Source organism: Podarcis melisellensis (genome assembly GCF_964234715.1).
Source record: "Podarcis melisellensis genome assembly, chromosome: 10".
Lineage (NCBI taxonomy): Eukaryota > Metazoa > Chordata > Lepidosauria > Squamata > Lacertidae > Podarcis > Podarcis melisellensis.
Window position 1 is genome coordinate 52995715 of NC_138542.1, and position 23269 is coordinate 53018983.

General features: G+C 40.2%; 1 protein-coding gene across 10 annotated transcripts in view; it reads right to left on the reverse strand.

Moving 5' to 3' along the window:
• The window catches only part of MYBPC1 (myosin binding protein C1), a 96118-nt gene that overhangs the window by 34805 nt on the left and 38044 nt on the right, over positions 1-23269 (reverse strand). For all 10 annotated transcript variants that reach the window (XM_081928180.1, XM_081928184.1, XM_081928183.1 and 7 more), the window contains 10 exons: positions 21969-22117; positions 20310-20427; positions 16330-16378; positions 13107-13163; positions 6905-7074; positions 5686-5818; positions 3639-3763; positions 3004-3109; positions 1113-1279; positions 276-438 (listed from right to left, as the gene is read on the reverse strand). In XM_081928180.1, the coding sequence (XP_081784306.1) occupies positions 276-438; positions 1113-1279; positions 3004-3109; positions 3639-3763; positions 5686-5818; positions 6905-7074; positions 13107-13163; positions 16330-16378; positions 20310-20427; positions 21969-22117 (1237 nt within the window). The remainder of the gene's footprint in view (positions 1-275; positions 439-1112; positions 1280-3003; positions 3110-3638; positions 3764-5685; positions 5819-6904; positions 7075-13106; positions 13164-16329; positions 16379-20309; positions 20428-21968; positions 22118-23269) is intronic.

The following is a 23269-nucleotide window of genomic DNA, read 5'->3' on the forward strand; positions in this document are numbered from 1 at the left end:
TAGTTTGCCCCCTTTTTTGGCTATAAATATATGGGTCTTACTTGTTTTTCATAACCAGAATGTCCCAAGATGGCTGTCATTTGAAATCAGCAACCTTTATCCTTGTTGTTGAGCTTTTTTTTAGATTTCCCAGACATTTCAGCAATCCCGCCCCTCATGCTGCTTATGAGGGCTGAATACCTGGACGTATGGCAAACCTACCTACCTGTAGTAAAGGAATGGCTCCAGGCATTTTTTAACCCTGATCTTCAAGGATTACTGTTTTGCATGCCTACCTTCCTTTGTGATATATCTTAATGCGGTCACTGGGTTGGAGAAGCTGCCCATTTTTGTACCACTTCCCTTCTACATTCTCAGAGATCTCACATTTCAAGGAGAGCTCTTTGCCAAGCCTCACAGTCTGGTCTTCCAATGGATGTAGTATCTTAAGTGGCCTCACTTTGAAATAGAGAAATGAGAAAAATTATTGCAGCAGTTCATCACGATCTGTTTATGTCAGCGGTGCTGAACTGGAGCATATCTGGACCACAGGAAGCTACTGTGTACATTCACAATGTGATCTCCAATGTGCATCTAAGAACCTACCAAGTTTTCTATTAAGGTCAAACAAGACATGAATTGCCTGAATACAATTAACATGCATGTTTTTGTTTTGTAAGTTTTGTAAGTAGGAGCCACAAATAGCCGATTCAGATAGGCAATTTTTGTTAGGTTCATGGCAGGGAGAGAAAGAGTTGAACTTCTCCACAGCTGCACAGTCCTCCTGAGGCTGCTCAATCTTTCCCAAGTCTGCTACGTATAGAACAAATATGTACATTGACTGCATTTATGCAATTAACTTATTGTCTAGTTAGAAGCAGTGCCTATTAGCAGTGCTGTCTATAACTGAATTCTCAGTTAACAGCACAAAAGGTATAGGCAGGCAAATAATGGTTTAGAGAGTAATATAAAAAAATTAGTACAATGTTCATGTTCCCCAGTAGTTGCTTAAAAGGAGACACTTTCCCTTGCTTGTCCCGCATGTGTGTGGCTGAGTAGAACTAGGAGGCTTCACATGTATGATTTCCAGCACATCTAGAACACCATACCCTACCCCCCCCCCCCCCACTTACAGTCAACTTTTAGTTTACAAGATGATTGTCCTCCCGTTGTCATCACTGAATAAGTTGCATTGTCAGCTTTGGTTCCTTCCTCGATGATTAGAGTGTGTTTTTTACCCTCAACCTTCACTTTGTATCGAGATTTACTATCAAGAGGCAGCTCCACACCATTTTTAAACCTGTTCAGGGACAACAACCAAAACAAAAAGGTGACTGTCTGCTGATAAGAACTCACAATCTTTCCTGCTTGGAAATACATCCTGGAAAAACTTTCTGGTAGATTTGAAAGACTTTCTTCTGAGACCTAGGACAAGGCGCAGCCCTACCTGTGCGGTTCCACTTGCCAGAAGCCCATGGGACTGGCAGTGGCATCTTACTTAATGGAAACAGGACAGCATACCTGAGAGCAGGAGGCTCACTCAGGGGATGCAGGGCAGGCCATGTGCAACATAGAACTCTATCCTCCAGCACCTTGCTTCTGCTGCTACTGTTCCCTGTCCCCACTCCACCCACCAACTCAGTGCCTGCTGCCTGAAGCACCCACCTGCCTCTACCTAATGGTAGGGTTGTTAAGACGAAAGCAAATATTTCCATAAAGAGGTTCCCCATTAAAAATGTAAGTTGCTGCTTTCACAATATTCATATTCTCTCTCTCTCTCTCTCTCTCTCTCTCTCTCTCTCTCTCACACACACACACACACAGATTTTATTTTTATATTTATGAGATGTTCGGGTTTTTTTTTATTGCAATTAGCTTTTCATTGACCACAAATAATGTTTATCTCTGTGGCAGAATCCCTCCCCCCTATGAATAGCTTTTCATGTGATAATCATCATGTGAAAGGGTTGTCTCATTACACTGGTACTAGTTTATTATTAAAGATGTCTCTGTCCTACGAGCTCTGGATTAACAGTAAATTGAACATAGTTGCAACTTTGTTCCTCAATGATCAGGGTGAGGCTTTTTTTATCTTCAATCTTCATTTTTTTAATGGAAATGTATCATCAAGAAGCAGCTCCACGCCATTTTAAAATCTGATCAAGCTGAACAAGCCATGAGTGGCAATCTAAAAGTTGATGGATATGGCTGCGGTCACTCAGCAAAGATATGGAGCAATCACAAACACCTACACTTTCATCCTCTTACCATGTGGTTGATGCATATGGCATAACTGGCATTTGGATAGCTTTTCTGTTATATTTTGCCCAACTGAGTTCAGCAATATGATTTGTCCAAATCCATTTCTCTTAGGGTTTAGGTGTACCTGGACACAATCTACACTGAAATTGAAGCTGATCTGAACAAGAAAAGCCTTATTTTTTCTGTGCCAGGGGATGCTCCTTGCATAAACCTTTGCTTGTACAAAACTCCATGTGCACATGCTGACATTTGCACATGATCCAAAGCTGCTAAACTGCCCTTTGGAATACCTAAAATTAGTAAATTCTCATTGGCCCCCATCATCATGGCCAATAGTTGGAGATGTTGGGGGTTGTAGACCCAACATCTGGAAGGTGCCACACCGGCTACCCCTGAATTGCTTCTTAAAGCAGTCAACCTTCTCCAACATGGTGCCCTCCACATACTCTGGACTACAACTACCATGAGCCCCAGCCAGTACAGCTGGGGGGCACCACATTGGGGAAGTCTGATTTAAAGGTACATTTGCAGCTACCTAGGCAAAAATGCAGCAGGATAAATTGTACAATACACTCTTATACTGACAGGCACTTCATTTCAGGCTAACAAAAGTCCAATCTAGCTAAAATCCATTATGGCCATGCCCAGTTAAAAGCAATGGAACTTAAATTGGGTATGACTAACTTGTTAAATTAACCACAACTAACCTCAGCAGGACTGCCCCCCAAAAATATTAATTAAAGAAGGATGTAGGTGGCTTACCATTTCACATTTGCATCATCTTCAGACACTTCAACTGATAATTCTATTTTGTCACCAATATAAGCATTTGTATCGTCTAAGCCTTTGGTCACAATCACTGGGGGCTCTGAGGGGAGAGGAACAAAGAACACTCTGTTTTAAAATCATAACATCAGATGGTTTTGTACATTGCAGCCTCCTTTGAATCAACAGGACCATGTTTCCACATTTTACACCAGCTGGAGCTGGAGCATTCTGGGAGCCCTAAGTCTTATGATCCATTGCATGAGCAAAGAAGAACATAAGAGTGGTGTAAAACTGATGGACTTAGACTGGAAAACATAAAACCCCCACATAGCATTGTTCAGTCACTATCAGCTCACCTAGGATATTGCACCAGTACATCAAAACAGTGCAGGTAGGGGAAAAGTTCCCTTCTCTCCCCCCCCGCCCCCATTTTCTTTCTTTCTTTCTTTCAGACTACAAGCACTTATTTGTCTGTAGCATTTATTTTTCTTCCCGCACCCTGATTCTACAACCTGTTTCATCTATTTCATCTATTTGAATTGTCATCCCCATGCAGAACAAATAAACCACAAAACTGTGCTATTTCATATTAGCAGAGAAACTGACAGAAACTTTGTAATCTTGCTTACCTCTTACAAAGAGTTCTGTAGAGCATTTCTCATCACCAGCAGTCACATGATAGCGGGCATCATCTGTGAGCATGCAGTTGTTGACAAATAAGATTCTCTCATTACCTTTGTGCTCAAATATGTATCTGTTGGAAAATGGCAAAATAGCAAACGTGGAATTATGGCCAGGTTTCTAGGAATTGTACAGGGTTCTGCTGATCTAATAGAAGGGTACTATAGAGGAAGAACCTATGCAACAGGATGTCTTAAAAAGGTGTCATGTGTTTCTCTTACCTGTTTATACCTTCTTCCATGGAATATTTAAAATTGATTTTTTATCATGAAATTTGTTTTTTTAAAAAATATATTTATTAGGTTTTTACAAAAAAGAAAAGTACATAACCGCCACAAAAGTAAAAAGAATGTAAAAAGAAATAAAACATAATCCAAAATACACATAGAACAGATCAAAACACTAGAATATAGAATACAGTAAAGAACCACCCAACCAAATACAAAAACATAAAAACTCCAACTTTTTCAATCATACTTAATTAACTTCCTTTCTTGACTTCCTCACGCCTCCCTTTTTTGTGTTCCTCTTTACCCAATCAGATACAGCAAATCCTTACCCTCTTTCAGATCTCATTTCTAATTATTAAATTCATTCTATTATGTCACCAATCTTTTCTCCTCGTACTTAAACACCTTTATAATATTATTTACTTTCGACATAATATCACTTTAATCTTTCCTCCTTTTCTGTTGCATTTTGTATACTTTTTTAAGCTATATCACTAATGCCTTATTATTTCCAAATCCGACATTATTTTAACATTCATAAACTTTGCAGTATTTCTGCAGATAGTCTTTAAACTTCTTCCAGTCCTCTTTTATCATGAAATTTGCATGCCGCTTTTATTGTTCTATTATTATTATTATTGCATTTTTAATGGTTTTTTATCTGTAAGCCACCCAGAAAAAAGAATGTTATTGGGAGGCATAGAGGTGGTAATTTTTTTTTTTTTTTAGCAAATAGCCTAAGCTTATGGTAGGGTTGTAACCATTGCTGCTACTGGTGGTGTGGATTTTAACCATTTCCTTTCCTGCTACAGATTTGAGGAAAGCCCCACCCAAGTGTCAACAGGGAATTGACACACACACCCAAAAGCAAAAAGTTTCAGAAGAGAGATTTTCCCCGAGACCTATTTCAATTATTAATAGTTATCAGTCGTCGTCCCTCCACCCCACGGCTTATTCCTTTTGCATTTTAACACCTGTATGTTAATGTATGTGGCCCTAAAACTATCAGAATACATTATTTCTAGGAAGCTGGGGAAGGATTATTGCAAACACAAAGTTAAAGAGGCCCAAACAGAGCAGTCTCTGAAACCCTAGATCAGTGAAGATGGAAATAACCTGTAACAGGAGCCCAGGTTTCATTCCAGCACTCTTGTCATTTTTTCAAAAAGTACAATAATAGCTGGAGCAAAGGAGCCAACATTACTGGTAGGCCAGATGGCTCAAGGGATAGGTAATGGGATATGGAGCCTTTCACCTTGAGGTCATGGGTTCACATTGGTTTCAGGTCAGTAATGACCAAAGCTCATTAGCATCTAACAGCTGCTTGGTGGCCCGAAAAACGCAAAGTAGTATGTTCAGTTGATCTGGCTTCTTGAGAGAATGTACAGACCTTGGGGAAGCAGGCAACGATTATGAACACAGACTTTACTCCAGTGACCCAAACTCCTCCTCACAACTTTTCTTCCTTTCTGTCCTAGGGGGCTCATTGTTCAGAGTGGCTGGCAATGGCAGAGGTGGAGAGAGTTCCTGGACACATCCAGTCCTCAGAAGCATCTCATCCTCCTGCCACACCACCCTCCCACAGGCTCTGCTTGTCAATATATAACAGACATGGATATACAAGTTTTCAATTTATACACTTGACAGTATACGTCAACAACATACTGCGGAATACACCTGCAATAAAACACCCAATTCTCTTAATTAAGGATATAAGAACTGAATATGAAACATTGTTTAAAGCTGGGTTTATGGGAATACTTACTTCCCACTTGGACGTATTTCTTGCCCATTTCTATACCACTTGAGTTCCACCGTTGGGTCAGCCAGCTCCACTGAAAATCTTACTCTACCTCCTTTATCCACTTGATATGCAGGATCCAGAATCTTAGCAAAAGCTGTTGGGTGATAAAAATGTTGAAGTGGAGACACACAGACAGAAAATATGTGGAATCTTATACCCTGTCATGAAACTTTACAATGTCTAAAGGTGCCTTCATACTGTTGTTCAATGTGGATTGTAAGATTCCTACACCTCCATTGTCCAGACGACATTCTCCTTCATACCACAGACTTCCCACACTTTCATCTCCCTCAATCCAGATTTCCTCACACTCCATTTTGGAGCATCCCTGGCATGAGACAATCCAGACTGAGGTCAGAGAAAGTGTGGGAAGGCAGTGATTTGGAAGAGATTGTCATATGGATAATAGTGAATTAATACCCATTAGGATGAGCCCTGAAAAATATGGAATAATCAGCCATTCTGCTTAAAGTGTTTCAAATGGTATATTGCTGTTTTAAAAATGTGTTCTCTGCTCTCAAATCCTGGAGTTAAAATACACACAAATTCTGAGTTGTCTGACCCCCCAAAACTGTACTGTAGCTTTGTAGGTCATGAAGCCTAGTTACCATAACAGGTAACAGGAAGATAATTTAACAAGCCTGATTTCTCCAGTGAGAATTAAGCCATACTTGGCAAAACTCTTCATATGCCTCAATTGTTAAAAATATGACAAATTCCTTTGAAACTCCTGGTTCCTTGCTGTCATGGAGCTCCCTTTGTGCCCACGACAGGGTGAGGAACAAGTAGAAGTAGCATTGTGAGCATCATTTGGCCAGTTGGGGTCAGCTTGTACCATGGCGGCACTAGCCAATCTACACTCACAGCCAATCAGAAAGCAGCGCAAGGGAATGGGGAGGTGTGTCATTAGATCAGAGTGAACCAGAGGTTCTCCTTCCTGGTCTGCTCATTAAATGGTTGGGTCCTCCATGGACCCAGCCAATGCAAAGCCTGTGTGTGTGAGTGTGAATTCTTCACATGGCTCAATCGTTAAAAAGAGAATGGCTCTCTTTAGGAAAGAATTAGAGACCTTGTTATGAGGGCTGCAAGACTAATTCCTGTCTGCGAGAACCTTTTAGGAGGAAAAGTGTCACTTGTATTCCTTGGCAGATGTGAAACAGCTTTTCCTTGCTTCCCCTACCTGCACTTTTCTTTTCTTCCCTGCGGGTGCGCTTCAGACGTTTCAGCATGCCCCTCAGGTCAGTGATTCCATACTGAAAGGCAATTTTCTCATAGTCATTGGGGCTCGCACTCTTCAGGATCTCCCACACATCTACATCAGGCTCCTCAGGCTCCTGCTGCTTAACCTCCCTGATCAGAATAAGAGATGGGGGAGGAAAGGAGAGAAAAAAGAAAAGGTGTGCCAGAAGTTGGCGTCATGAAGAGGACACATGTGAATTCAACTCCCAGTGGGATACGTTGTTGTTGTTGTTTTAGATAAGACTAGTGATTTAAGTCAAAGGCTTAAGGGCGTGCCTGAGCTAACAAGGTTGGTTGTACAATCAAATGTCCTTATTCAAGAAGGGGAGAGAAGTAGCGGGATGTATACTTACCCCTGTCTTCAGAGGGTAACATTTTACAGATCTTGAGTTAGACTTTTGAATTCAAACCTGTGAGATTTCACCTGAAAGAAACTGGACTTCTGCACCAATCTATTGTTTTTCCATGTGTGGGCTTCAACTGATGGAAAGAAAACTGTGAGATGGATTTTGAAAAATATAATTTTTTAAAGGCCTGGGATTAACAGGAAGTAGCCTATTGGGTCAGGCCATAAACAAAGGAGGCATGTTGAGAATTTTACTATTAAAGTTTGTCTGATTATTAAGAAATATTGGCATGTCAGGGTAGCAGCTTGCTGTGAACAGGCTGATTGCTCCTGCTTTTCTCCTCCCCACTAGTGAGTGGAAACAGGAAATAGTGTCCCCGAGTTAGTGTTAAATCCAAACCAGGGAGAGTGGTAATCCAAGCACAAACATTACCTTCAGTTCATGATCCCCAGTTCATATGTAACATTAATCTACTGATTGTGGTTTGTTGCTCCCACTTGTGGAGAGGAGCAAATTGAGAGTGATCTGCATGTTCACTGGAACTATTAACCATGGTTTGCCATGATGTGTGAACATACCCATTGTCTCAAAAAGGAAATTTGTAAAAATTATCTGGTAGCTTAGGGCAACAAGTTGCAAAGGCACCAATGTTTCTTTCCTTAAACAATAACTGGTCTTTCCCCCACCCCATCAAAAATAACTTTTGCAATAGCAATGGGGAAATCTACAAGGAGAGTAGTTTTAATATGAGCCTTGCCTGCCACTTGGTCAGATTTTTAAGTGCTCCCAGAAATTTGTGAATGAAGCTCAGTGTGTCCTAATCCTTCAAGGTTATACCCCACCACACAAACCATGTAATTTCACTACAGAAGGCTTGAAAAATCCTCTTGGCATAAAGAGAAGTGGTCAGATGAAATCTCTTGAGGTTACTGCAGCTCCCATGCTGTCTGGAAGTTGCACGCCAAAACATCTGGAGGATACCAGGTTGGCAAAGGATAATTTTCTCACTGTGAAAAGGTTGCCATGATTGGTAATGTCACCTGTCGTTTTCACCTGAACTGGTTGCTCACACAGAGCACCATTCTCAAATGAATTATTTATCTCCGATCCAATACAAAAGGAATGTTAATGTGAAAATGAATGATAACCTTATGGTGAGACTACCACATGGAATATATTGAGCCTGTGTCTTAAATAGACTGATTTTAATGTGGTAGCAGTAAACATTAACGATAATAAAATTATGATGATGATGTAGGCAGTGTCTTTTTCATTTAAAAAAATGGAACCACTAAATTATTGGGGTGAGGAGGAGTACTTTGCCTTACAGTAACATTTTATAAAGATCCTTGGCCACTTTTTGTAGATCCTAGCAAAATGTTCATATAATGTACTGATATGAATCAACTGTTGCGAATGGGTTTTATGGCATTAACAATATTATTTTAAGTGTCTGTAAGAGAATACACACTGTTAACATATTACGTGTGTGGCTTTATGATATGGCCTCTTATTTCACTTTTTTCATGCTTACAGTTTATAAAGGTCAGCTAAAAGGTAAAGGTAAAGGTACCCCTGCCCGTACAGGCCAGTCTTGACAGATTCTAGGGTTGTGCGCTCATCTCACTCTACAGGCCGGGAGCCAGCGCTGTCCGCAGACACTTCCGGGTCATGTGGCCAGCGTGACAAGCTGCATCTGGCGAGCCAATGCAGCACACGGAAACACCATTTACCTTCCCGCTAGTAAGCGGTCCCTATTTATCTACTTGCACTTTGACGTGCTTTCGAACTGCTAGGTTGGCAGGCACTGGGACCGAGCAACGGGAGCGCACCCTGCCGTGGGGATTCGAACCGCCAACCTGATGATCGGCAAGTCCTAGGCGCTGAGGTTTTACCCACAGCGCCACCTACTGCAAAATACTTCTGTGTCAATGAGCTTCTACCTTTCCAAATGTCATGGAAAAATGCAAACATATCCAAAAGCTGACATGCATTAAGGGGATGAATTCTCATTTTAATAGGCTGGTCATCCTAGCTGTGGCAACTCCTCTCAGTTGCACATGCATCAACAGGAACCAAGATGAGAATGTTCTCCTTTAACATTCATTAGGCAGTTGTTGAGAATGAGGATTGGTGCGTCCTGATTTTCAACCCATTATATGAAATACTCATCCACCCTCTTCATTTACCTTGTTCAACTGAAGAACAAATCCTTGAGCAAACAAACTTTGTCCTGAGGATGAAATGGCTGAGTGGATAATGGGCATGAGACATGTTGTTGTTAGTCACTTTTCTCAAAGAGTGACCCTAGGTGACTTACATTCAAACCAATTAAGAACATCCAATAAAAATATAAAAACACAGCTTAACAGCTACAAGGCAAGACTTACAGAACCTGCAGAAACAGGCCGCAATGCCACCTTTCATCAATATGGATCTTTTGTTGCATCTTTTATTCTATCTATCCTATTGTCTGTGGATCTTTTATCCCATCTTAGTGAATGTATTGTTAAATATATTTTTTTAAAAGGTCAGTTAAATACTTCAGTTTTCTTCTTTATTGGAATTTCACTTTGTTTTTGCAGAAATTAACGTTCATTACATCCAAGCAGTTAAATCAAGCCACTTTCTGAAACTTATTGTTTTAGGGAATGACAGGCCCAAGTTCAGCTGTCACTGCGATTCAGTGGATTAGCGTACCATTGACAGTTTAGATGCATTGCACCTGGTCATTAGATGTAAGACAAACTCTCAGCCTTCAGGAATGCAGTCATGTGTTCTAACTATTTGGCTGCTAGATGCTAACATAAGCTGCAATGTAAATCTGACATCCTTCCATGTAAATTGATTTGAGCTGAAGTCAATGTCATTCAAGAGGCTTAAGCAGTTTATATATTCCAGTGTATTTCAACCTAAAATCTGCAGAGTCAGCATGTATAATATGAGCATTCAGATTTTTCCTAAAGGGTTTACTGATGAAAAATTAAGTGCCTTCAGTACAGCTAGTGAAATAAAGTTTAGCATGACAAGAAGCAAATAAATGAGGAGTTGTTTAAGTAGCACTTATGGGAATTGTTCCATCAGTCTAAGCTTTATACTTTGCCAGACAAAATGATCCTTACTCCCCTTCCTTCCATGTGCTCTTCTGGGAGTTCTCCTGAAAGCCAATTTTTTGGGTGGTGGGGCATGGGAGAAAGCCATGTTGCCCTAGTGGCTTTCACTAGTTGGGACTCATTAGCTGAATCCTTCCCACAGTTATGTTTTCTTAAAGCAGTTAGGTGTAACTTAACTATGCTGTATATAAAGCAGGACATGAAAACCTATTCTAATAAACATGATTCTAAGCAATGAAATGAAACATGATTTCTTAGCAATGAAATAAAGTAATCAGATTGTACTGAAAGTCTGATTTGCCCATTATCCACTCAAGAGTTACATTTCTATACATCTATATGCATACACACATATATATCCATATATAACACAACAAAATTAATGTAACAATAATACTGATAATTCCACACTATTGCCAAATTCACTAAAACCTTTCCACACACAAGCTGTATATTAGTAGGAAACTTCAATTGAAAATCAAACCAAGCCAATGCATTTCCATATGTAGATATAGATATATCTACTAGTATTAATATAAATATTACAACGAGTGCATGTCAAACTGAGGATCCTAGTTAGGGAAGAGAAAATAGAGATCTGGCAAGCATGAAATAGATTTTTAAAAAGTTTTGCTGTTGATGTTCAAATAACATCTAAGCATTTACTTGGATCAACTTTTGAAACATGGTCAGTTCATGTTTTGAAAACCCATCTTCCTGAAGCCAAACTAAAATTGCATTTAAACACAGTGTGCAACTATATATAGAACCTAGAACAACTATATAGAACCTTGAATCTAGTTAGTGATGCCTGCATGATAGACCTGGGAACTCACTCTATGATTCCTTGAATTCCATGGAAGAAACATGAGAAATAAATGTAAGAAATAACCTTCCAGCATCCTTTGCAATTAAATAATTGGTTAAATCATTTCAAAATTAATTTTGATTCCACCCTATGTAAATGATATATTAATGGACTATTTGGTGTATTTTATGCATCTAAAAAAAGCTGCCTGCTTTTTCCCTGCTCTTGCTCAATGAACAAAGTTATTCTGGTCCAATTTGTGACAATTTGATTCCCCCCCCCCACTCAATAAGCTCAATAGTTATTTCATTAAGCATAGCCTTTTTCCTAGAGAAACTGCCAGAGCCACGTGAGATTTATCCCAGGCCACCTTGGCTATAGCAGGACCCTGGATTGCCTAGTGAATTCACACTAGGGCTCTTTGAAAATAGAAGAATATGATAATTTTAGGAATTCTGATAAGTGACAATAGGGTGACCTCCTAAGCCCTGGTGACCCAGCAAGAAGAATGACGTCCCTGTCACCTATTTATAAGCTTAGTATGGCATAGTGGTTGGGAGTGTTGCACAAAGACTGTGGAGATCCAGGTTCAAATCCCTCCTCAGCCACAAAGTTTATTGGGTGACCTTGGAACAGTCACTCTCATCCTAACCTATCCACTGTGAGGTTGAAGTGGGGAGTGGGGAGGGTCATGTGTGCTGTTCTCAGCTCCTTAAGGGAAAGGTGGATGAAAATATAAATATAGAAACTTTTACCAAGAAGCTATCTCAAAAAGGTGGTAGGGCAAATTTCATGCATCTGCAAAACATGGTCCTATGTGGAGTGCCTGGATCGTGTGTGTTGTGCTGTTTTTGGGAGGGTTATGTGTGCCTGCTTCTTGCAACACAAATATAGCTCCACTTGATAGGTCTGAACAGGGCCTCAGTCTAGTAACCTAAAATGGGCAGAATTGTCCTTGAAGCCTCATGACTAGAAGAGGGGACTGAAAACTGAAACCACATATAAAGGACAAGCAAATGTCTGAACACTTGCTCATATTGTTATTCATATCTGGGGATTTAAAGCGCAGCTAACAGCTTCTTGGATTATTTTGAATTTCAAAAAATGCTTCCATGTGCCCTCTGAAATGTTTCCAGTTTTATAATACACTATCGGATTCCACCCAGCAAGTTGCTTCCTAGCCCTACTAGACTTCCCATTTTAAGAGCCCACAGCATATGTGTTTTTCACACACATAATGAATGCATGCATTATCGGAGCTCAGTAAATCATTTCACATCATTCCTTAGCAGAAGGAGGGTGAATTCAAGAGCCAAAAAAGCCGCAGTACATCTGTGGTCTGCATGCTTTGAAAACAAGTGTTCCAGAGTTCAGTTTTGTTATAGTTTTCTTTTCTTTCTTTCTTTGTCTTTCTTTCTTTCTTTCTTTCTTATGTGGGGGGTGGGTGTAGCACAAAGATCAATTGTCTGAATTTCTCATCCCTAGATAGGACAAGGGTGGGGAAAACATGCAGGCACAAAACAAACACCAATATACAGTACTGACACCTGCCAGTATGACCTCATCCCATGTTATAATTTAGTGACACAGGAATGCTTCTCTGAGACACTCCTATGTCATTAAGTCACAATATGGGGCAGCAGCCCTAAGAAAGTGTACAATAGCCTAAGACTTTTGTGGTTTCTTGTCAACGTGCTATCAGAGTTGGCTTAACTCTCAGCAAAAATTTTACCTTAAGAATTAAAAGTGTATAAACATCAATCAAAAGGAAAGGATGGTAACATTTGGGGGGCGGGATTACACCTGACGCTTTCTGTTGTGCAAGCCTAACCCATTTCCAATCCACACCTTCTCACTTCATTGCTTGGTTCTCACCTACGTTTCAGGAGACCACTAAAGTCAAGTTCTCCTGCATCCTCTTGTCCTTCACCGCTGTTATTAATAAAAAAAATCAAAATCAAACCTTTGTTTAATACCCAGAGAGTTGGACAACACACATTGCATACGCTCTAGATGCCCTACGAACGCAATCAATATAGAGACACGCAAGTAAGAAGATTACATCAACACAAACTTGTATTCTTTTTCACAGGATTTACAACTCCCATTAACAAGCACTTGTGAAAAATGAACACAAAGGTTTGCATTGCACTTGTGACACTTGTTCAGGCAAATTCTTGTAAATCTGCAAATTTGCCTAAATTTGTGTTCCTGTAACACAAATGTGTTTCAAACAGAGTCGGCACAAAGAGCTTTGTTTTTTTACTTCTACCAAGTGCCTACTGAAACAAAACAAAGGGCTTGTGCTGAACTCAGTTGCATATGTAAAACAAAGATGTGCATTGTTGTTTATGCTGCATAGAACAATGCACAACCATGTAAAAATATCCAGTAGTAAAGTTTCATTTAAACTTGTCAGCAAGGGGGAAATTTGGAGAACCTATCCATTGAGTGCACACAGTGTGTTGTATGATGTTAAAGATGAGATGGGGTGGGTTTAAAAATGTGGATTTCTTTCTAGAATGTTGAGCAATAACAATATAATTGCAATACTTATAGACAGGAGTTAATATACTTTGCAGAGACTTAAGAGTTCCCTGGGCATTGGCATCCTGATAATCTAATCTTTGGGGAGAGGAGAGCAGGTTAAGTAGAAGATTCCTAGCCTCATTTTTGTCTGGTAGCATAATAGGTGGGGAAATGTAGGTAGTAGCCTGGCTTGCACATGGTTCTACATCATGCTTTGTTCAGCCAAGGTGTAGTTTGTTCGAACCCAGCTCAGCACCCTAGTTGAGATGACAACAAGCCACAATGTGAAGACATGGTTTGTTGTTGGCTTACAAACAATGGCTTGTTTTAACCTTAGTTTGACATTGTGTCTGAATATGACAGCCTGCTTAACCATAGTTCGTTTGACCACTCCATCCCAGATGCTCTTCAAAACTACAAAGGCACAAATCTAGAGCAGCTGGAAAACAAACCAAGCTTTGGTGAAACAAGCTATGACTGGCTTGCTCATCGTTGAGAGGATGCATCACTCATTGAACAAACCATGGCTTAGCATTATGTAGGAACAGGGCCACTGACTAATGAAGAAAGAAAACAAGAGCTGGGAAGGGTTTTCAGTCAGGGAATGGGGCAACAGTGGCCTGCACAATACTCTTTTCCTGTCCCATAGCTATACTTGTCTTTCCCCTGAACACTATTGCCTGTCTAACCCCCATCTCTATTCTGTTCCTTCCCTCCATTCCCATTCCTTTGCTAAAACAAAACAAACACCAAATTCTCTAAAATTAATCTTGGAAGGAGAGCAAATGAGTTAAGTTACTTGATTTGTCTCAGGATTTGGGATATCCTGGAACAGAACCCAATTTGAGAGGGGGAGGATGGATGTTAGCTGAACAGGGTGGATAGTGGTCGATACTGACCCCCAAGAAGTTCAGGTGCTCAATTGGCTTTCTGCAATTACCTAGGGTCTGATGCCGTAATATTGATTTATTAGTACAGTAGAAAGCATTAACATATAGGAGAAATAATATTTAACCAGAAACTTTTAAAATAACTAGGGCATCAATACATTTAGAGTGACATATGCTTAGATCTTGTCTGTAATTTGCCAGGCTCCTGATCTTCTTATCTTTCAGCAAATGGAAAAGACTTTAAAATATAAATAAAATAATATACAGTGGTGCCTCGCAAGACGAAATTAATTCGTTCCGTGAGTTGTGTCGTCTTGCAATTTTTTCGTCTTGCGGAGCGCAGATTCGCTGGGTATTAACGGCTTTAAGAAAAAGGAAGCAAACTCGCAAGACGTTTTCGTCTTGCGAAGCAAGCCCATAGGGAAAATCATCTTGCGAAGCAACGCAAAAAACGAAATACCTGGGTTTAGGTATAAATATTGCTAGTTGAAAATGGAAGTGAAACCTTCCCATTTCCTCCTGGCTAGGAGGTGGAACGTGGGAACAGGTATAGCAAGCCCTAGTTTAGTGTTACATGGGGGGACCAGGCCACTGTCTCTGTTTTAATTACTGTTGATTCTTGTTCGTAGTGCAATTTCATATTGTGATTTTGTTTTACTTTATGGCTTTGATTTCTTTTTGAAATGGCAACCCATCTTGGTTATTATTTTTATTAGAAAAGTAGGACATAAACAATAAAGAAAACTAAAGATTTTCCACATTCTTCCCTTTCAACCATTCTGTCTCCTTCCTTTAGAGGAGGGTCCTGTCCATTTAGCCCATATCAATCCATAAGGCACAGTATAAATAATAAACAACAGCATTTCATTGATTATAAACATTCACTGGTCTTATCTGAGTTTTCAGATATTCATCCATTTTTTTCTGGCATTGTCAACATTCACAGAATTTCACCGCTCATGGTAACATACATATTATGACTACTACATGGTGAGTGTTTTACATTGTGGAAGCTGTTATCTCATGGTGAGACATCTGTGGGCTGCAAGTGATAAGATGCATGCTTTTTTGTGCACATCTGTAGTGGAATGGTGAAAACTTCTGCTTTGTTATCATATATGAACAGTTTCCCTTGTGGAAACATGGAGCAAGTAAGAACAACCTCCACATAACAACAATAATGTGTAAACCAATTATAGGTTACAGAAAATGGAGTAGCCATTTTAACTTCTCGGCAGTGGGCAGGAGAGAGTATCTCAAAATCACAGACATTCTCCTTTATGACATATACTCTGCTTTCAATTTAGTGTGCCATTTCTAAAGTAGTGGCGCCCGCCCTGTGGAACGCCCTCCCATCAGATGTCAAAGAGATAAAGAATTACCTGACGTTCAGAAGACATCTTAAGGCAGCCCTGTTTAGGGATGTTTTTAATATGTAATGCTGTATTGTTTTTAATACTGATTGGGAGCCGCCCAGAGTGGCTGGGGAAACTCAGCCAGATGGGCGGGGTATAAATAATAAATTATTATTATTATTATTATTATTATAAAGGCTTGCTATTTCGGCTCATTCTGGCTGTGTTTTTCCAACCAGCTTGATTTCCAGAGGTATTTCAGGGCATGTGCTGCTTTCACCACCTATAATTGAATAACTTTCCAAGATAACTACTTGAAGTTACCTTCTTTTGAATGCAGACCGGATATCGATTGATGGTGCAGATGAAGTTTCTATATATATAAAAAAGAAAATGAGAAAAGTGGTTTCTGTAATTTATGAAGGATATTGAATGGATACAACTAAGGCAAGAACAAAACTATGTTCCATTTTGTGGATTAATTTAAAGAACTTTTATACTGTACTGGAAGAGGAGCAATCCTAATATGTACCCACATATATTATCACCACAGTGTTAAATGTTTGGTTTATAAAATACAATCTCAACAAGTCTTTTAGATGTTCTGTTTTAATGTAGGGAGGTATGATTTTATGTATATATTTCATTTTCTACATATTTCTTAAAACTTTCAAATAAAGATCCTTTACTCTGGTATTTAATATAGCATTTCCAGTTCTGATCTCGTTAGCCTTCTTTAACGCATACATGTGTGGATTTTAGGGTGGTGATAATGTACTACAATTGGATTCTTTAAACCAGTACAACCCTGAGACCTTCTTTTGATGGTGCCTCTATCTACTACCTGAGCAACAGGTGTGAACCACAATGAAGCCATTGTAGTAAGTCTCACTGCGATCAACAAAGGTGAAGAAGGCTCTCATGCCACTTTTTATAGAAGTAAGTTGACAACTTGCCTTCTACTTGTGAAAACAATTAACCAGAACTTGATGCTTTAGAGCAAAGGAATACACAAGAAGAGGAAATCCCAAATGAACACTGGATGTACCGTAATTTGATTTCACCTGGAAGGAGCTTCTTTTTATTAAAGCTAAAAATAGCAGTGGAACAAGGAAGAAACAATAGCATGGCATGATCAGAAAAACCAAGTAAATAACTTCTAAGCGTTAAGCTCTGGGCATCACTTAGAATTTCCTTCATCCCCAATGAAAATACAACTTCTGATTCAACTCAGTAAGAGATCTGAATATGGTCAATAACATGGAGTTGAATTTCACCCAGTGTAAATTAGACATGTAATCAGATAAAACAATTCACTTCTATAGAAAGTTTATGCACGCAGACAGGCTGGCTCCTTGCCTACAAGCTACTGAATGCACACAGACTTTGAGGCTTGTCTGGTTAATTGGCAGTCAGCTGCTGGACATTCCATTAATTGTGTCCTGCCTCCCTGTCTGATTAATGAGCACTCTGACCTTGGTAATTTGGTAGGCTTGTTTTCCTAGGATGAACATCTATTGGGTTAGCTGCCAGATTGCTGCAAGGCTGGGATATTTGGAAAGCTTGCCTAGATGTGTCTGGCAGCTGAAGCCACAGGGCCAGGTGACCAGGCTTTAGGACCCAACAGTAATATTTTGAGGGACAGAGAAGGTCCTTTGCACTTGGATAGGCTTTGTTTTTGTACACAAATAAAGGAAATGTTAATGCCAATCCCATGGGATCAATGAGACTGCACACATCTGCAAATGTAAAGGTGCTTGACATATATTAAGCCTTGCGCTTACAATTACAATGGCTGCTTATTTCCCAGACTTAGAAGCCTAGTCCTTCAAAAGCTGCTCAGAGGGTGAAAGTCACCACCACAGCTTTGAAATCCCACCAGATGGAGATATGGAATCCACTGTGATGCTGATGTTGCTGTTTCTCAGGTTCCGACAGCTGACCTATCTGGGGCCAAGTCATTCTGGAATAAATTCATTAACTATGAACCCTGAAATTTGGAATCCCCTGCAAACTGGTGCCAAGGTTTTGCAGTTATTCTGCAGTGCAAACTGCGTTTTACAGCAGCACCCCCAAACTGAGTAATTGATAAACAGCTCAGAGGGTAGAGAATGAGCCTCTTAATCTCAGGGTTGTTGGGCAAAATATTCTTGCGTTGCAGGAAGTTGGACTAGATGACCCTCATGGTCCCTTCCAACTCTACAGTTCTATGAAACCAGGGGAAATAGCTATCACCCCATCATTGTCTGAGTCTCTCTAAACCTCTGCCAAAAAAATTCAATAATTTTAGACCTCCCTTTACTTTGGTGGTTCTATGGTACTAAATGTCCATCCTGCAAAGAGGGGGGTCATTATACTTCACTATGCAAGCTCTTTCCATTTGTAAACAAATGTTCATCTACAGCAGATACTTCAACTGTGTGTATAGATCTTACATGCAGGAGGGCATAACTTAATATTGACCAATGCCCCACTCACATGGCCATGTCTGTGTAGGCACTGCTGCTTATGTGGTCAGGGGGGATTTTATGAGTCCTGTGCTCATATCCACATATCTATACATCGAATATACACATGGGGATTAAATAGACCACAATCTATAGTTAATCTAACTTTGAGTGGCAGTGGCCGACAGTTATTGTGGATCTTTGAAAGAACAGATTGAGCCGTTAGTTGTAGGAACAGTCTAGAATAGATAATAAGTGAAGTCTATCCAGCTTTGCTCTCCGCTTGTTTCAAACCCATTAGAAAGAGCTGTCCATGTCCTTGGCCTGTTCACATGAATAAACTGCAACTGTGCACAGTTTCATCAACTCCTCCTCTGTCAAAGTGAACAGGACAGAGTTGAAGAGTGTTTAGGACTTTTGTGGCTCTATATACTCATTCTGCAAAAAAAGGATCATTATACCTCATGATGAAAGCCCTTCCTGCCTGTAACCAAATACACACACCCCATATGCACACTGTGGTACCATAAGATCTGCCAGCGTTGCATTTCATTCTCTTCTCTGCAAAGATTTATAAAGTTGCTTTCCAACTGAGTGTGGGACAGTGATAGTCCAGAAACTTAATATTCTCCCTTTCTCTCTCTCTCTGAGCCTCATGATGGGTTTGTAGCAGGCAAATTCCTTGCTAAGCCTGAGGTGAGGTGAAGGGGAGTCCTTTCTTTGACCTACGTCATGGACAAATTTGTAGAGTCTTGAGCTGTCATCACTGCCATATAAATTTTATTCCAAATATAAACTGCAAGCTTCAGCAAGCTTCTCAAATAATTGCTTCGAGAACTTAATGTGATTTCACTGACTCAAAGCATCTTCTGAGTCATTTGTAGCCTGCTGGAGCTCTGTGAAAGTGCCAAGTTGCTTTAAAGCAGAGATTACATAAATTCACAGAGGATAAGTATTTCCGGGGGGGTGGGGCGGTATTAGCCATAATGGCTATATAAAACCTCTATATTCATAGGCAGTACTGTATACAGCAGCAACCTCTGGGGTGGGGGTGGCTACTGCCTTGTGGACTTCCTAGAGGCATCTGGTAGGTCACTGTGGGAAACAGTGGATGGTATCCAATGATGCACCAATTGGGTCCTGCTGGTACAATGAGACTTCCTCTATTCCACTCCCCCAAAATCTGCTCTGGCAGGTTCCCCAGTTTTGAGGGTGTATGGAGGAGACAGGAGAGAAACATGAAGTTCTGTTGCACTCATTGAAGTCCCTTGCTGCAGTGTGGGATAGAACCCAGTGGGCTTTGATCAAATTCAGCAGGGTTCATATTCTTATGGTGAGAATTCTCTATCAGTGGTCCTTTGAACCCCTTCCTTCTCAAAGCTACACATCCCAGGACTCCCTAGTGAACAGAAACAGCAGAATATATCTTCACCTCAATTTTTGTCCTAGCATGCCTCAACTTAATGTCCTCCAGATGCTCTCATTTCTAGGTAAACATAAACCCAGGCTCATCTCAATTACGTGAAGTCCAAGAGAAGCCCATAATGGATAGAGCCCAGAGCACATCAGCAGAACTCTCTTCTCACTGACACATTTCAGCCTCCACAAGTCTTTCTTCCAAGACAGTCCCAAGATTATATCACTAACTGCTCATGTTTGCATCAAAATAATGAACACAACTCTAAATGAGCTGACGTTGAGATACAAATAAGAAAATGGAGCCTGAAACCTATAGACACCTTTCAGTGGGCCTCTGAAGCATGCTTAGATATAGGCATGAGGAGTTCAGATAAACATGACCTCAAATTCTGTTAGATATTTTGTGTTAAAGAAAGAAAACATAAAAGGGATCCTTACCATGGACTTCCAGATCAAAAGAGCAACTATCAACCTTATCCTTATACGTTACTTCACACCTATAATTTCCTGCATAGTTTTCCTTAGCTTTAATGATTTGCATCTCAAATGTGTACATCTGAAATCCAAACATACAGTGCAATTGTTAAATTAAATTCAGGGAAATTCTCAGCAGCTGAAAACACATTCATACACATGTATCTACAAATATTATATACTACATTAATTTACTAGGATTAAAGATGAGTGGATGTTACTACTGTCTTGACTTTTGCACAACTTTTAGCCATAATTCTATTCTGCTCCCAAATTCTGCTCTGTGGTTTTTAAAGCTGTTGAGTCGTCTGTTGTAATTTTTGTCACAGCAATAAACCCACAACAAAAATTCTAATTAAAAAAAATCCTATTGGAATACAAATTTCAAAAACCTATTTAAATGTGTATATTCAAATGCAAATATTGATATGCTTAAGCTGTTGAGAACTGTGCTTCAGTATTTGCAGAAATGGAAAAACAGTGGTAACCTAAGTTTGAATCTACACATTAGTCCAAGAAGGATGGATTGTTGCTGCAAACCACAGGAGGGCAGAATGCTTCTGTGCTGGGGTCTTGCTTTTGGGTTTCCCACAGGCATCTGGTTGACCACTCAAAGAACAGGATGCTGGACTAGGCAGGCCATTGGTCAGATTCAGCAAGCTTGTCTTATATTCTTATGGTTTCGATAATTTCATACAAGAATCCACAGAGGTCAAATTCCTCAGGTATTTCTATTTAGGGAAGGACACTTAGCCACGCTGAAAGGGAATCAGGGGCTTGAATTGGGGTGTTCCTGCTTCTTTGTACATTTACAAGGCAATTCTGCACATGCCTATTCAGAATTAAGCCTTTTTTCAATAGGATTTGAGATTGCACTGTTAGTGATGTCAGAGGCTGAACTCTTTTTACCTTTAATTTTTATTCAGTATCAAACAATCCCTGCATGACATTGGCGGGGAGGAAGAAGTGGAGCAGGGCCACAGGATTTGGGGGGAGCCCAGCCCACTCCTTGAAAAATGGAAGTCTGAAGTCCCTCAGCCCCCACCACGTGAAGTGCCTGCTAGACACCAAACTGTTCAACCACCAAATTTCATAGTAGGAGAAAATACAAGCCCTAGGTGGAATCCAATTGTGGGCTAACACAATTGCTCCATCATCACAAACATTTCTGCTTGCCAGGTGGAATGATCTCTCCTCTACTGCTGTTCTAGGAGGTTCTCCTGACTCCCTACAGCAGGGAAAAGCATGGGGAGCACACAAGGGGAGAAGAGGGCACAAGTCCCATTGCACCAGTGAGAGTCCTTGAACTGGCATGTCTGGGTCAAACCCTGATAAATGGGTACATGAGATTCTGCTCAAATGCCAGATTTACTCCTGGTGCAAATGCACTGGTAGGAGCACCAGATTGGTTCTGCTGGTGTGTTTGCACTGTGCCAACCTCTCCACGACCTTGTCTATCTTGATAAACACACACTGAGCTACTTCTGGAGATAACCTGTTTTAATGTTACCTCTCTCATGAAATGTCCAGTTCAGTCAGGGCTTCACCCCCTGAGCTTATGTCCTTACTACCAAGTCTGGATTTTAGAAACAGGTAAAATTGAGTCCTGCCATCCCTCCATACCTTGGTTTGGCGCTCAAATGTCTCCTTTAGCTGAAGGTGCTTCCCTACTTTGCTTGCCAGGTCCATCCATTTCCCTTTGAACCACTTAACAGTTGGCTTTCGGAGAAGATCCTGGGCTTCAACTTTTGCTATAAATGTAATATTTTGTCCTTGGAAAAACAAAAGAAAACATTAGTCACATTAGAAACATTACTACTCATATGATAGACACCTGGCAATATGATTGTGGAACTTTTTTAATCCTCATGAAGATTTATTAGAATTTTAGTGTGAATTTCTCCTAGTATAGACATTTTGCCTAGTACACACTTTTTTTTGTAAAAATATGTGTGGTTTTGTACATGTCACATGGGTGAAAAACTGCATTATAAAATTTGGAGAAAGATTAATTTTGGAGGATGGTAATTTGTGTACTGTTTAGGAAGTCTGATTGGGTAGGTTTGCCTTTAAATGCAAACAAAATGTAACTTCTCCCCCATATGCAAACTGTTATGTACTGAAGTTCTCACCCTGGGCCAGCAGGGGGATACTGTAGATAGTTATGCAAATGAAGGATCGAACGTGACATTCAGTGATTGGATAGTTTTAGAAAGTTGTTACAGTAACAAGGTACTGGAGCTCTATATAAGCAGGCTGACTGAGCCCTTCAGCTCAGTTCAGTTCTGGCCTCAAAATAAAGAAGAGCTGTTTGAAGAATCGCTGTGTCATCTGATATGTTCGCCCACAACTTAACACAAACTATATACAGTTTCAAAAAATATACATACATCAGGTGCCATCAAAGAACCCCTTAGTTGTAAGAGCATCTGTTATATTTGAGCTATCAGTGACCAAAATCCCATACATTCCAAAACTACATAAACCCATAGTTAGTTGAGCAAGCATTTTTTCTCTTGGTCTCAGCAGGGTCTTTAGAAACAGGCATGTAACCCATATGTTGCAACTAGATAATCATAATAATAATTTTATTTATACCCCGCCCATCTGGCTGGGTTTCCCCAGCCACTCTGGGCGGCTTCCAACCGAATATTTAAAACAATACAGCGTCAGACATTAAAAGTTTCCCTAAACAGGGCTGCCTTCAGTTGTCTTTTAAAAGATGCTGTGTGTATGGTTTTCCTGCTGAACCCACAGAAGGCTGTGCACATATGTGAGGCTGTGCACATAGATTCCCCTATTTAAAAACTAACATTCCAGCAATTGGCTGTCCAGAAAAAGGAGGAGAGCCTGAATCAAGTCCCCCCCCCGATTGTTTCTGTTGTTGTTGTTGTTGTTTAGTCGTTTAGTCGTGTCCGACTCTT